This window comes from Falco cherrug, chromosome 16 (genome assembly GCF_023634085.1).
Source record: "Falco cherrug isolate bFalChe1 chromosome 16, bFalChe1.pri, whole genome shotgun sequence".
Taxonomy (NCBI): domain Eukaryota; kingdom Metazoa; phylum Chordata; class Aves; order Falconiformes; family Falconidae; genus Falco; species Falco cherrug.
This window is the reverse complement of record NC_073712.1, coordinates 8,596,147-8,609,276: the sequence shown is the minus strand read 5'-3', so window position 1 is coordinate 8,609,276 and position 13,130 is coordinate 8,596,147. Positions and strand designations below refer to the sequence as shown.

General features: G+C 41.9%; 1 protein-coding gene across 1 annotated transcript; it reads right to left on the bottom strand.

Moving 5' to 3' along the window:
- Positions 1 to 1,452: 1,452 nt before the first annotated feature.
- On the bottom strand, positions 1,453 to 13,099 carry CAPZA1 (capping actin protein of muscle Z-line subunit alpha 1). Its single transcript, XM_005447108.4, has 10 exons — positions 12,957 to 13,099; positions 8,483 to 8,546; positions 8,170 to 8,221; positions 7,275 to 7,338; positions 5,871 to 6,077; positions 5,390 to 5,469; positions 4,864 to 4,942; positions 4,293 to 4,364; positions 3,594 to 3,656; positions 1,453 to 3,013 (listed from the first exon to the last, which is right to left on the bottom strand). Exons 1-10 carry the CDS (start codon positions 12,993 to 12,995, stop codon positions 2,873 to 2,875), a joined length of 861 nt encoding a protein of 286 aa, XP_005447165.1. The 5' UTR covers positions 12,996 to 13,099; the 3' UTR covers positions 1,453 to 2,872.
- Between the last annotated feature and the right edge of the window lie 31 nt (positions 13,100 to 13,130).

Genomic DNA, 13,130 nt, shown 5'->3' with positions numbered 1-13,130 from the left:
TGCTCCTGGTTTCCTGAGCTTCCATCCTCCAGCCCGCCTACGAGGGGGGCGATCCCTGACCTGCCTCTGTGCAAATGGCTCAGGACCCTGGGACCGCGTGTGGTGCTGGCTGGCTGCTGCTTTTGCCTCGCCCGTGGCCCAGGGCTGCTGGAGTAAGCTACTGTTCTCCCCACCTTAGCTTGGGTGGCGTTTCCACCGCTCCGAGCTCTTCAGGCTGCTGCTGTCTGAGGGTGGCTGCCAGGCTGCGATGGTGCAGGGCCCCTCGCAGGTTGCGGGAGGGCTCGAAAAATGGGGTGTTGCCTTTGAAGAAGTTGCTTGTAAGTCTGTCAGGTATCGCAGGCAGAATCCTGGTGCTTTAAGCTTGAACTTGCAAATGGGTAGGAAAGCTCCTTCCCCAGGGGGCAGCCGCCTGGGCTGGCTTTGCCTTCCTTGGCTTAGCCCAGCAGTCCCAGCTCACTGTCATTCACCTGGGCTCAGCCTCTGACTTCGGTACCTTTACCAGAGCCAGCCTGGGATATGCCTGCTCTGGAGCTGGCCTCAGCCTCTGGTCTCCAGCAGACAACAGCAGATGACTGTAAGGACTAGAACGCCTCTGGGCATGTGTCACCGTGGGGCTGGCACTTGCTTAGGGTCCCGGTGGCTGAGAGTCACGCCAAGCCTTGCTTTTCCAAGGAGGAAATAGGAGCTGGGAAGGGGTGAGGACTGGGAGCGCTGAGTCTGCTGTAGAGAAGGCTGGTGGGGGAGAAGGGCCAGGCAGGGAACAAGTTGGCCTAAAGGATGATTAGCTAAAGATTTGGAGGACAAAGAGATACAAACAGTCTTAAGGCTGGAACAAGTGGTGGCAAACTATTAGCCTAACTAACCCGTAGCAGGGAAAAAGCTAACCTTGAGGCAGATAAAAGCTCTTTTGTGTGCATAGCCTTATCTTGCGACCCGCTTCAACTTCACATTCTTCAAACTGCTGCAGTGCTTGTCTGGATGGGACCACAGCCACAGACTGCAGCACCTTAGGTGCTCATCCACCATAACCTTTCCTCTAGGTGCTGCAGCAGGGAGGAAACCCTTTCTACAAACACCTGCTGGCAGCAGCGCTGTCCTTGAGTAGCGCTCTGCACAGCAGTGTGCAAACCCTCCAGAAGACGGTCCTTGCCACGCACCCGGCACAGGACACATCCAGCAGTTAGTATTTCACAGGCCGAGCAGAAGAGGTGGGGCAGGCAAGGCACAGATGAGTGGAATAAGCTTGTCCACCATTTTCCCCAGGGTGAAGTGCTTCATTAAAGCTGCGTGACCATTTTTTCTTCTAATCTGAAAGCTCTCTGGTCTGTGTAGCAGAGTGGGAGCATCACCTGTGGGTCTGCGAGCAATACCAGCCCTGCTTTCAGGCTGTTACCTGGAGATCTGCCTTCATCAGGAGCCAACAGAAACAAGCCACAAAAGAACACACACAAATGGCTTTAAAACAAAGATGGGTGTATTTCTACTAGACTGTTTGGTACAGAGATGGCCTGTAAGATGGTCAGTCCTGACAGCAAATACAAATATACTTTATTCAGACAAAACTTCTCACAAAGGATAGACACTTATTTTAGGATATTACTGTGCAAAATCTGAAGCGTGATGCACAGGCAGTTCCATCCCTCTCTTCCCAACTCCCTTCTTTGTGTATTTAAAAATAGGAAGACACTAGCCAGTTTAAAAAACAGAACATGCAAGAACACCCAGTGATAAAAAAGTGCAAACAAAATGAGTTCACCAAAAGGGTTTCATTTTGCAGTGAAGCCATGTTCTGAGTTCTGAGAAAGGCATTCACATGCCTCTTCAACCTCCCCTTAAGAGAAACTGGTAGGACTGCTATTTCTGATTTTACAGGGGAAAAAAATTAACACAGAGCAAGCATTTAGAGAGCAACAAATAGATCAATTCCAAAATTCCCTTTAAGTATGAAAAGAAACTGGCCACAATTGAGACAAAATGGAAAGATATTTTCTCTCACTTTGGTGCAAGTTTATTTATTTTGTACACTATCCATTGATACACCTGTGATACAAATTCTATGAACCTGCCACAAAGCATTAAAGCACAACATACCTATTATTCTGTAGACATTTGCATTTTTTAATCACCATCCAGCCTACATGGATCACTACCGATTCAACACAGGAACTTGCAGTTCTCTAAAAATGCAGATGTCTGACAACCGTACTTACATGGGGGAGTGGAGGGCAGAAATGTTCACTTTTGGGGAACATGGCTCAAATCTTCAGATTAAAAAAAAAAAAAAAAAAAAAAAAAAAGTGATGTCCCTGGAAGAGCTGGCTGTGTAGGGATTTCTGTAAAGAATCTTGTAAACTCATTTTATACAGTAAAATCTAAGCCTGCAGGCTTTTTGCTTTGTGGGGGTCAGAAATAATAAGGAGAACATGAGGACGTACTGTCTTTTGCATTTATTATACCTTGCAGCATAGCGCCTTGAGCTGTTGGCAGATTTGACAAACTTACTGGAGGACCTGGAGTGCTGTGTACGGGTGAAGGGAATGCTCTGCACCCTCAGCTGTATTTGTAAAGGGCTTTTCCAGCTAGGAAGTTTTCCAACCAGTACAATCAGTGACTGAGAACAGCTGTACTTCTGAACCATGAATGTAGCTTAATTAAAATGACCTATCAGTAAATGCAGTCACAACAGGAAGTTTATGTGGCAGGAAACACAAAACACAGACAACGCTGTTTGTTCCACAGTTCTGAGGCTAGAAAACCTGTTAACTTTGAAAGCCCTAGAAACACGCTGCACTGGTTTAGAAACCATCTACTTGGCATAGGACCACATTTGTTTTTTGCACACAAACATTTCATAGATCTCCTTACTTCTGCACTAAGCATTCTGCATTTCTTTGCCAATCTTGTAGCTGAGGATTTTGTTCCAGTCGATCTTGGTGCGGGTGACGGGTAGCTGCCGGCGTAAGGCTTTGAAAGTGGTGTCTGACATAGTCTGGTAGTTTTCACTGATTGCTGTCTGCAAAAGCAAGTAGATTCAGTTACAGCAGGAGTAAGACACACTGAGAAAAGCATGACTCTCTGTTAAAGCTGCAAAACCCTTTCTACAAGGTGAAGGCATGCTATTAACTAAACTAGTAACGCAGTCACCAGTCTGTGTGCAAGTAAAAGGGTTTCTATTAAACTCCCCTGTGAACGCAGCAGTGTTTCCTTAGGTGTTTCAGTGACTTATTTTTTATCGAGTCTCCTTGCACACGGGCTGGGACAATGTAAAAAGCTGTCACACAAATTTCCTCTTCAGTATTTTTAACTGTCACAGAGGAAAATACTTAAGACTCACCCACTCCCTTTCCACGCTTGTTCCAGGTATCATTTGAAACCCTTTAAAATAACTATATAGCAAACTTAATTATTAATTACAAGTAGTTTACAGCTACATTCTTTAAACAAATACTACTGTTCTTTTCTAGGTAATTCTTACAGTCAATATCAGATTCAGCCAGAAACAGAATTACAGGTCGGTTTTCCATATTTCCATTAACTGTAAATGAAGACCAGTATGATTACATCATACTTATTTAACCACCACTGATCCTTACCTGGTACTCGTTTTCTGCATTTTCTATTATCTTAATAAATTCCTTAGCTGTCTGGACATCACTCTACAAAAAGGGGAAAAATATTTTTTTATGTTTAAGAGCAACTTACAAAAGCTACACAATGGGTTTTTCAAATGACAGGCTGAGTACAGAGGAAGAGGATAACATCAGCAGCTTCCGCCTCATGTTTGCAGCTGGGTTCCTTTTGCTCTCTAAGGATGTCTCAGTGAGGTTCAGGACAGAGGTATGTATTGGCTAGAGCTTTTGCTCCAAACCGAAACAGGACTGCACCCTAGTGAGCAAAAGCCAAGTAGACCTTCGTGGTATAGACTGGGGATTTTGTGACTGTTGCTCCCTCTACCGTACCACAGGACTTCTTTTCCCTTACTGTACTGCTCTTACCATTTGTTTTCCTTGCACGTAGGTAGAAAAGCAGATTCTGCCCTCTTTAACTGAGCCTCCTAGGATGAACTTTCCGACAGAGACTGTATTTTCCAGTACAGGCAAACTTGAAGCAATCGAGAACCTGGGCTTCCCATGTGACTCTAAGCACTACAACTACATTGACCAGTCACCCTAAAATTACATTACTTTGAAGTGAAGAGAACATAGACATAGAAGCACATACTTCACGAGATGTTTAAGAAATAGTGTCTTTATCATAAAAAAACCCAACCAAAAAACTTGTAGCATACTTACTGAAACCTGTACAGAGTCCTGTATATCTTTATGACTAACCAGCTGAACGTTGCCATCCTCATAATAATGAACCTGAACAAAGAGACAAAATGCAAGTTATCATTAACACTCTTTATAATCCCTAGAGCCCCCAAATGCTACCAAAATGGCGCAACAGCATTGTTGTGCCAGTCTTCTCTGCTTACGTGGAGACTAAAAGCAGGATGGATTTTCTAAAAGGTTTCATTCTTTGTCAAGACTGCTCAAGATAATGTTAATGCAGTAAATGCCTAGAGTTGAAATAAGAGCAATTATAAAAGAGTTCATGGTATAGGTTTTAGCCCTATAAAGTGAAGCACACTTGGAGGCGCATAGGGTAATGCTATACAATAAACCACAGGCCAGACTGTAGACCATGCCCGAAACACTAGATTTAAGAATAAATTTCTTGAATTATATAGTTTAATGCCATCTTGACTTGAGAAGGACATTTCAGCTGTGTTTCAGCATCTCATGCCGAGCTGAATGCATTCATGTAAGAGAAGCACAATGCATCTTCTCCTGTTATGTCCACCTGGATTTTGTAACTCACCTGGATTTTGAGCACTGCAGCCACTTGAGCTGTTGGTGGTGTGATGGTAAACTTCCATTCTGATCTCCAACGACCATTCCTAAAAACAATCAAAGCATGAAAACAATTTCCAAGAAGCTTCAACAACAAAAAGAACCAAACTAACAAAAGCAATCTGTTTCTGCTGTCATCTTATGACCAGTATTACAGTGCCTTACATGGCACTGAATTAAATTTCTGAAGCACAGCTGAATACGATGCAGCTTCAGTACAGGCCAGCTCCAGTGCACTTGTGCTCAGGAATACGTAAGGGGATAACTAGCTAGCTCTGCTAACACCTTTCTCTCTGGATAGGTCACTGAGCTACACTGAAACCTTCAGGGAAGCACCAAGGGAGCTGCAAGGAAAAGAGACTACAGCATGAAAAGCAGAACTTCTTGGGAAGTCCAAGGCTACTTGCTCTTCAGACTGTGTCAGACAACATGGAGGATGGGTTTGCTTGAGGACTAGTAAAGGAAGAAAATACACAATGTTGAAATAATCTTACCAGAAGTTTTTGGGCTGGAACTGGTGGCTCTCAATACAGGCAATAATTGTCTGCTGCCCATCTATAGATTTACCATAAACCTGTGTTTAGAAAAAGAGTTATAAAGGCCCAAGAGCTGAGGAAAGCCATTCTTAACATCCCTTTTTTGCAGTATGGTGGCTTGCTGTGTGGTATCTCACCGAGAACATGTACCACTGATTACACCTCCACTTGCACATACGTGCAAATACTGCCTCCTTTTTACTAACTGTGGGTGTTCAGATGCTTGGCAGCCATGACTAGAAAAAATTAGGTCTAATACATCTTTACCACTGTGGCATACCCAGCTATTTGCACTTTCTTTGGAACTTGTTATTCCAAAGTTAGCAAAAACGTTAGTGAGGATGGAGAATTCAAACAGCATGGCCCAGCACAGAGTCCACTCAAGGTACTGATTGACACGAAGCAATGAAATTTCAGTGAAAAAAGATAGATACTCAACAGTACAGAAGCCATTGGGGTAATGATCTTTCACATAAGCTCTCAATGCACTGTCACAGGCATCTCTCCATTGTTTTAAAGCTGATTCTGTGTCCTCAGGCTGGGGGTCACTTGCTTCTTTCCTTAAGTGATCAAACTTAAAAGAAAGCTTGTTTCTTGGGTCTAAAAATCTGCCATTGCCCAGATCACCATGTTCTGTGATTAAGACCTGTAAAAGAAGTTGAAATTAAGATACACTTATGCCACTCTAAATGTGCTGTTTTGCATTTTCCCCTGAATATTTGAATAGATATCAATGTTTCAATAGATTCTTTCATTGGGCTATAATATCACATAAAGAAACAAGGATTTTCAGTAATAATTTTAACCAAGAGTAGTTGAACTGAGGCTGTAGGTAACCTCTCTGTTCTTCACAGTAATACTGCACCTAGTCTTCTGTCCCAGCAATGGCTGTATTATAATAATGTACATATTCAGCTTAAAGCTGGGCATTCTTACGATACAAACAGGTGGTTTTGCTTTTACAGTTATTTTTGCTATTTTCCTTCCTCATTCTAAAGAAAATGAAGAACTTTACTCTGGAATTTACTATTTATTGTAATGTTCCGTTGTTGCAGTAGCTCTTCTTCTGGTCAGGTAGTTGTGGCTGTTTCTAATATACACAAACTAAAGTACACAGTAAAGCAGCACTGTACCTTCCCTCTCCTTTATCTTATTCACTGTAATTCTCTGGCTTCCCAAACATTGGCTTTATTGTTTTTTTTGGTTTTTATGAGGTTGTACTGTAACTTTCTCGTCAAAGCTATTTCTTTGGACAGCCCTCAAAAAAATATCTGTCCCATGAACCTATCTGGGACATCAGAAAAGCTAGGTCAGGACTTGGCTCAGAGAACAGAACAGATGGCCAGGCCAGCTTTCCATCTTCTGTAGGACTTGCTGCTTGTTTTCAGAAAAAATCCACCCTGTTCTGCTGGCATGGACTGGACAGTATTAGATTGGTATAATCAAAGATACAGCATGTCCTTTAGTGTAGGGGGGAACAGATTAAAAATGCAGGAAATGGTAAAAAAAACCCCAAACTATTAAGATTCTACTACCAATTGTCAGCAGGAACTGTAAGCAGGTAGCAACATAAGAATTTTTAAGTGCAAATGGAGCATGGAGCTTTATGTAAGGAACAACGAATTAGAGCTACTAGGCAGTATCAGAAAAAAACTTTAAGAGAACATCTCACACTTGTTCTATTAAGAACAAAAGTTTAGTAATATATGATGTGGAGGGGGAAGGAGGAGAGATGGTTACTTGTGAGTAGAATGAGCTAGTCAACATCTTGATGAAACAACATTTTTATTGGTTTTACACAGTGTAGTAATACAAACCTCAAGTGTAAAAAGTTTTCCCTTACCTGATCATCATACCCTTCTATCTTCACCGGAGTGAACTGATCCATGTTATACTGTGCAAATGCACTGTTAAGAATTAAAAGAACACGAATGTTAGCACATTTATTTTGACTCCAGAATAAGTACATCGTGTGGTTTATATTACAGACAATTTCAACTTAATTTGGCAAATAATACACACAAGCACTCTTAAAGAATTTTTCAGTACCTTTTATTGACAGTAGCTATAAAACCCCAGGTCTAAAGCCAGGTTTATTTAGTGATGACCAGAAAAGTACAGAGTTCAAAAGTACAACAGCAGGCAGCCTGGGGGAATATGAGCAAGCCAAGGCAAAGCAGGAACACCCTAGCTATAATTTAGACAGCAGTAAGGTAAACAAACGAGTAGACTAATATTTACAATTTTCTTATGTAAAGACCTGATGACTGACATGTCACCCAGCTTGAAGTAAAATCTTAGCATCAAAAACCTTGTATGCATAATCTTTAAGTGCCTTATAATGAGACTGTGCAAGTAAACAAGATATTTTGAAAGCTTTTTTTGAGGGCAGTTCTTTTTCTAAACTTCAGCTAAGGATTACTCAGTATTTCAGGCTCCACTTGCTTTACAAATCATGCTTCAACAAGATCAGGCATTCCTGCTGCTGCAGAGTTAAACTTTTTGGCAGAGTGCCTTCCTGTCAGTTCTATACAGCCTCTACAGCACAAATTCCAATTTAGGGCTTTTAAAAAGAAACATCGATGCCTTTCACTATCTATTTTGTTGGGGGGATAAGGAATTAAAGAAGATTGCTCTCAATACAACAAAGGGCTTGCTTTGTCACAGAACGATGGGCATAAGAAAACATACGCATCTCTGATGGTAATTTGACTTGCGTTTGAAATATTAGTACTTACTGTGCTGCTCCTTCCCTGAGAAGATTGTCATTGTTAAGCAATAACCGGACATCTGGAGAAGAGAAAGTTCAGTTAGGTTATTAGATTTTTTGATCAAACGTTTTTCTTTATGCATTTCATTTTCAACTGTACAGATGCAAACATTAAAGTGATTAAATAGTTTCATTAAGCATATGTAGTCACAGAGTGACAGCATGCTTTTCCCTCACCACTTCTTAACCTTAAAAGCAGTATATTGTGACACTGCCTTAGCCTCTGACGACAGATGAAATGAGAAGAAAACGCCACCGATCATTTTTCTTTATTTACTTACCATTGAATACTTCATTGAATTCTCCAGGGGGTGCGTGAGTGATGAATTTTGCAGCTATACGCACCTACAATGAAGCAGAAAAGTAATTGAACTGAAGAAGAAAGATAATTTACTGAGTTCATACATTCTGCAACCTACAATGAAGCCATTCACCAACAAAACCAGCTCTGACTATGATAGGAAGTGCCAGACTTAGGGAGACATCTAGGCATGCATTGTCAAAATAGACTAAACCCAGATTTTATTTTATTTTTTTCAGTGTAATTGAGCAGAATAATTCCAAACATATTCAGGAAGTTCACATGGGCACCTGTAAAAATCTGGACTGTTCCACCTGCACAGTACTAACCTATTTAAAGGATATGAATGCTGGCTAGCCACTCCCTTTGGCAACATTCCGAAACAATGTTTTTTCCTGATCCTTGCTAGTAATCAGAAACCTAAAGGTTTATAAAGGTATATAAAGAAACCACTGCAGTAGAAGTGACAGTGTAACTGGACAGTAACTGGAGCACAACCCCGTAGCTAAGGAGTGTCTGACTGTTTTGCAGGACACCCTCATACCCTGTGATGCAACTTGTTTGTTGCTGATGACTGGCTGAAGAAGATGCCACAGCTTCACAGCAACAGCATGTGAAGGATGAGAGGTTGATCCCTCTATAAATGGAGCAGCAAATCGATTACATTGACTGCCATGGGACTGCTTCCAGAGTTAGTTATGCCCCATGGACACTGAAAAGCCACAGACGTGCTCAGGGTGCAGAAGGTGCTATGGAGATGAAAGTAAAAAGCTGGGAACTGTCAGAAACAGGGGAGGTGACAGAAAGTGCCAAAATGAACCACAGAAGTCAGACAGAGCCTCCAAATGAAACCATGAAACCACCTACACTTCAGCAGGTGTCCTTTCCCCCCTGCCCCCCCCCCCCCCCCTCCCTTGACCCTCTAATGCTGCCCTGGTCACTTGTAACCCTAAGCAGCGGACACACCACCCGTGCCATTCGGTGGCATTTTACTCCTTTCATCTTGTGGTATTTTATTGGAAACTGTACTGTAGTCCAGCCATGAACTGTCAGGAGAGTGGAAGAATTCAAGCATGTGGAACTGTGAGTGATACCATAAATAACTGAAAAGGCTAGCTATAAGAAAAATACCTGAATGCCTGCAAACTTTGAAGCTGGAAAAGAAAAACCCGTTCTCTTCTAAAAAGTAGTAAGACTGCACCGTGTTCTGAAATCCAATACACGTCTTGCATTGTTAGAATTTAGGTGATCTAGTTATCGATTCTGCTGAAAACTAGTAAGAGTTTATGGTTTTCATAATCAGATCTTTTATGGTTTTTACAGGACCAAAGGGAACAGAGTCATCTTGGAAGACTTGAAACAGGAAAAGACACAAAATTAAACCTCTCCCTTAGAATAATAAAAACGTCATTTCTTCCAATAAGCACAGCTAACAAAGCTGTGCAATAAGCCTTTCTTGCTCAACTAGACATTTATTGAAGATGACTGCAGAACAGTGCTCATTACAACTCTGATTACTTTTTCTACTTTTCATTTTGAGCAGTAAAACAAAGGAGTGTGTATATAGCCAACTAGTTCGGCTGAATTATTGTCAGAACTGAAAATAACTTGCTTCTCTCAATAGTCTTCCCCATTTTAATTAGAAATTGTTGTTTGTCACAATGATTTAAAGCAAGCCATGAAAGGAAAAAAACACCTTTCCAAACAAAGGGTACACGGCCTTATTCCAACAGTATCAAGTAACAACTCTGCCTTAATTGGATTAGCTTCAGATAAAAATAATTGTCTTCCAAATTAGCACCTAATTTTAAAAAATGTATATACTCTTTCTGTCTTAAGTAATTAGGCAATACAAATGAAAAACTGAAAAGTCAGTAACTTGTGTAATTGATACAATACGGAATGTCAAACCATCTTCTAAATTTTTGCTTTTAGATAAGGTTGGTAAATATACAGCAACAACATAGCTCTTACTGTTGGAAAATTTTTGCCATTTTAAGAACTGTAATTCAGACACATTGTTGCCATAATCTTGTTAGATTTCACTATCAGATATCTGGATGGTGACGAAGATCACCTAACAGTAATTAAGGGGGGCACTGCTGCTTTATATCCTCTGTGGACTTTGCTGAGAGCCAGCCCTAAAGGGCTGAAAGACTTCTAAAATCACACCATATGCTTTTCTAAGAAAACGCAAGTGTAAGCATTCATACAGGCATTATCACTGTGCTAAAGGGCTTACAAATATGTACCACTTCATGCCATGATGCCTCTCAGTGGGAGGACTGTGCTGGAATACATCCTGCAAATTAATTCCCCAGGTAAACAGATTCTCTTTTATAAAGTGGTTCAACAGATGGACAAATAAGGCCCCCCAAAAAGCCATAAAACTTATAAATTTATGAACAATGTTGTGGCTGTAGAATCATACTGTAATGGAACCCTCATAAAAGGGACCACTGCTTTAATATGTTGGCTTTTAGATCAATGGATTCTCATAAAGAGATCCTTGTAAAAACCACAAATCTTACAGGATAGATTTTTAGTCTTCCAGAAATTCTTCCACTTGGAAGGATGAACAAAATTAAATCAACCCAGAAAGGACTCTGCATTTTAAATCAAATGTTATTACAAAAGCAGCCATAACAAAGCAAACGCTGCAAGGTGTTCACTTTCATAAAGTATCCCTAGCCCTGCCTCTCTTGCACAGCAAAGAAATAAAAAGCATTTAAGTCAAACTACTGAAATCAGGAGTGGAGTGCAGGAAACAGGTTGTGGAGTAATTAATTCTAAATGTCAAGCATTTGAATCAGTTGGTTTTTAGAGTTGTTTTGTTTCAAAGTGGTGTCACTGCGGTGGCAGGATGTTCATTTGCAGAAGCATGAAAATAAGACTTTCTGCAAACTGACCTACTTCCTGGCCATCGTTGCCATTTCAGGTAGTGCTGCAACACGTTAGCAAAACAAACTTCCTCCTTCTAAAATGGGGAAAGTGTCTGAGAAGGAAGCTGCAGAACCATTAGTTTAAGCTGGCAAAATGGCAGCAGAATGAACTTAGGTAGACAATAGGATACATTGCAGTAGACTTTAAACTAAAATGAATCCTTCAGGTTACCTAAAATATGCCTATAGAGAATAAAGAAGTGAGGCTAGGGGGAGAAGGAATTTATTTTGTTGCTCTATTGATTTATTCTGTTTGCTTTATTTTAAAGCATTGGTAAACTCACCTAAGAAAGGAAACATATACAAAAGTCCTAGACCTATCTGAATGGTTATAAAATAGACACTGTAGTAAATCCTTGCTGCGTGTTTCTTCTTCAGATCCTTGCTTAAGATTATCCTTTTCTACCTGTGCTAGGCATGGAGCTACTTTAAACTGAATCTAGGATGCCTGAGCTGGGACATGAAGCAGAACAAAGGCTCTGATTTCAAGCGAAATCCCATCTACTTTGCCAAATAAATTACTTGGGCGCACATAGTTCTGAAGAGCCTCTTCTTGAAGGAAAGACCTTCCCTGCAAGTGCTTTGAAAGAATTGCAGATTCCAGGTGAATGCAGTGGGAGGAGGAAAACCAACACCCACTGACCCCAGGTTCTTGCAACACTGACTCTCCTTCCCAGACTAAACAGCTAGCCGAGATGTAAGCCTAAAACAGGGACCTCGGGTGTATTTCCAGCTCTTTAAGGACCTGCTAGATTACCACAGGTGATTTACTTCACCTCCTTCACTCTCAAACCTGTACCACCCTAACACCCAAAATAACACAACTCCGGTTTTGTTTTAATTTTCACATCAAAAGCAACGATGACTTCATTTTTAAACTAGCACTTGTATGTAACTAGCGTTACCTGGCAGAAAAGGTAACCCCTTCGCCTGTTAAATGAAACTCAGTGCTGCTCTTAAGACTGTAATTTTCCCACATTCCTATGCAAGAGGAACAATCTGTTCACTTCTTTCCCAAAATAAATATTCCTCTATTTGCTTCTGCTTAGGCCCTTGCAGCCAGTATAATTTGTAGGATTTAAATAAAAGTTACTGTCAGCAGCAGGGGCAAGCAGAAAACGTGAAGACACGTTCTGAAGGTGTTTTAGAACAGAACAGGTTGCACAGCACCTTTTAAAGACACCGCTGCCTTTTACTGACCTAAGAAAAAAAAAAAGCTGAAAGCAAATATATTTTCATGCACAAAGGTGCGCCGAGACTCCTCAGCCGCACCCAAGCAATACAGAAATCGAAACGCAAAACGTTGCGCTGGTAAGTAACCGCTGTGCCCGCCCAGCCGCTCACCCGGGCAGCGCAGGCCCGGCCGGTATCCGGGGTTCGTCTGCCCCAAGGCAGTGGGAGACTAGGCCACAGGTCGGCCCGCCAACCCCAGCTAAACCTCCTCACTGCCCTCCCCACCTGCTACGGAGAAAGTGAGGCCAGCCCACTGTGTAAGTACAGCCGCCTGCCTACCTTTTCCTCATCCGACACTCGGTCCTCGAAGTCGGCCATTTTGGCAGCTTTGGGCCCAGCCCGGCCCCGCGCGGAGCATGCCGGGACCGGCGGGCTGGGCGCCGCCGCCGGGCTGGGCCGGAAGTGCGGCCAGCGCCATATTGGCTGCGGGCAGACGCCGCACGGCAGCCACGC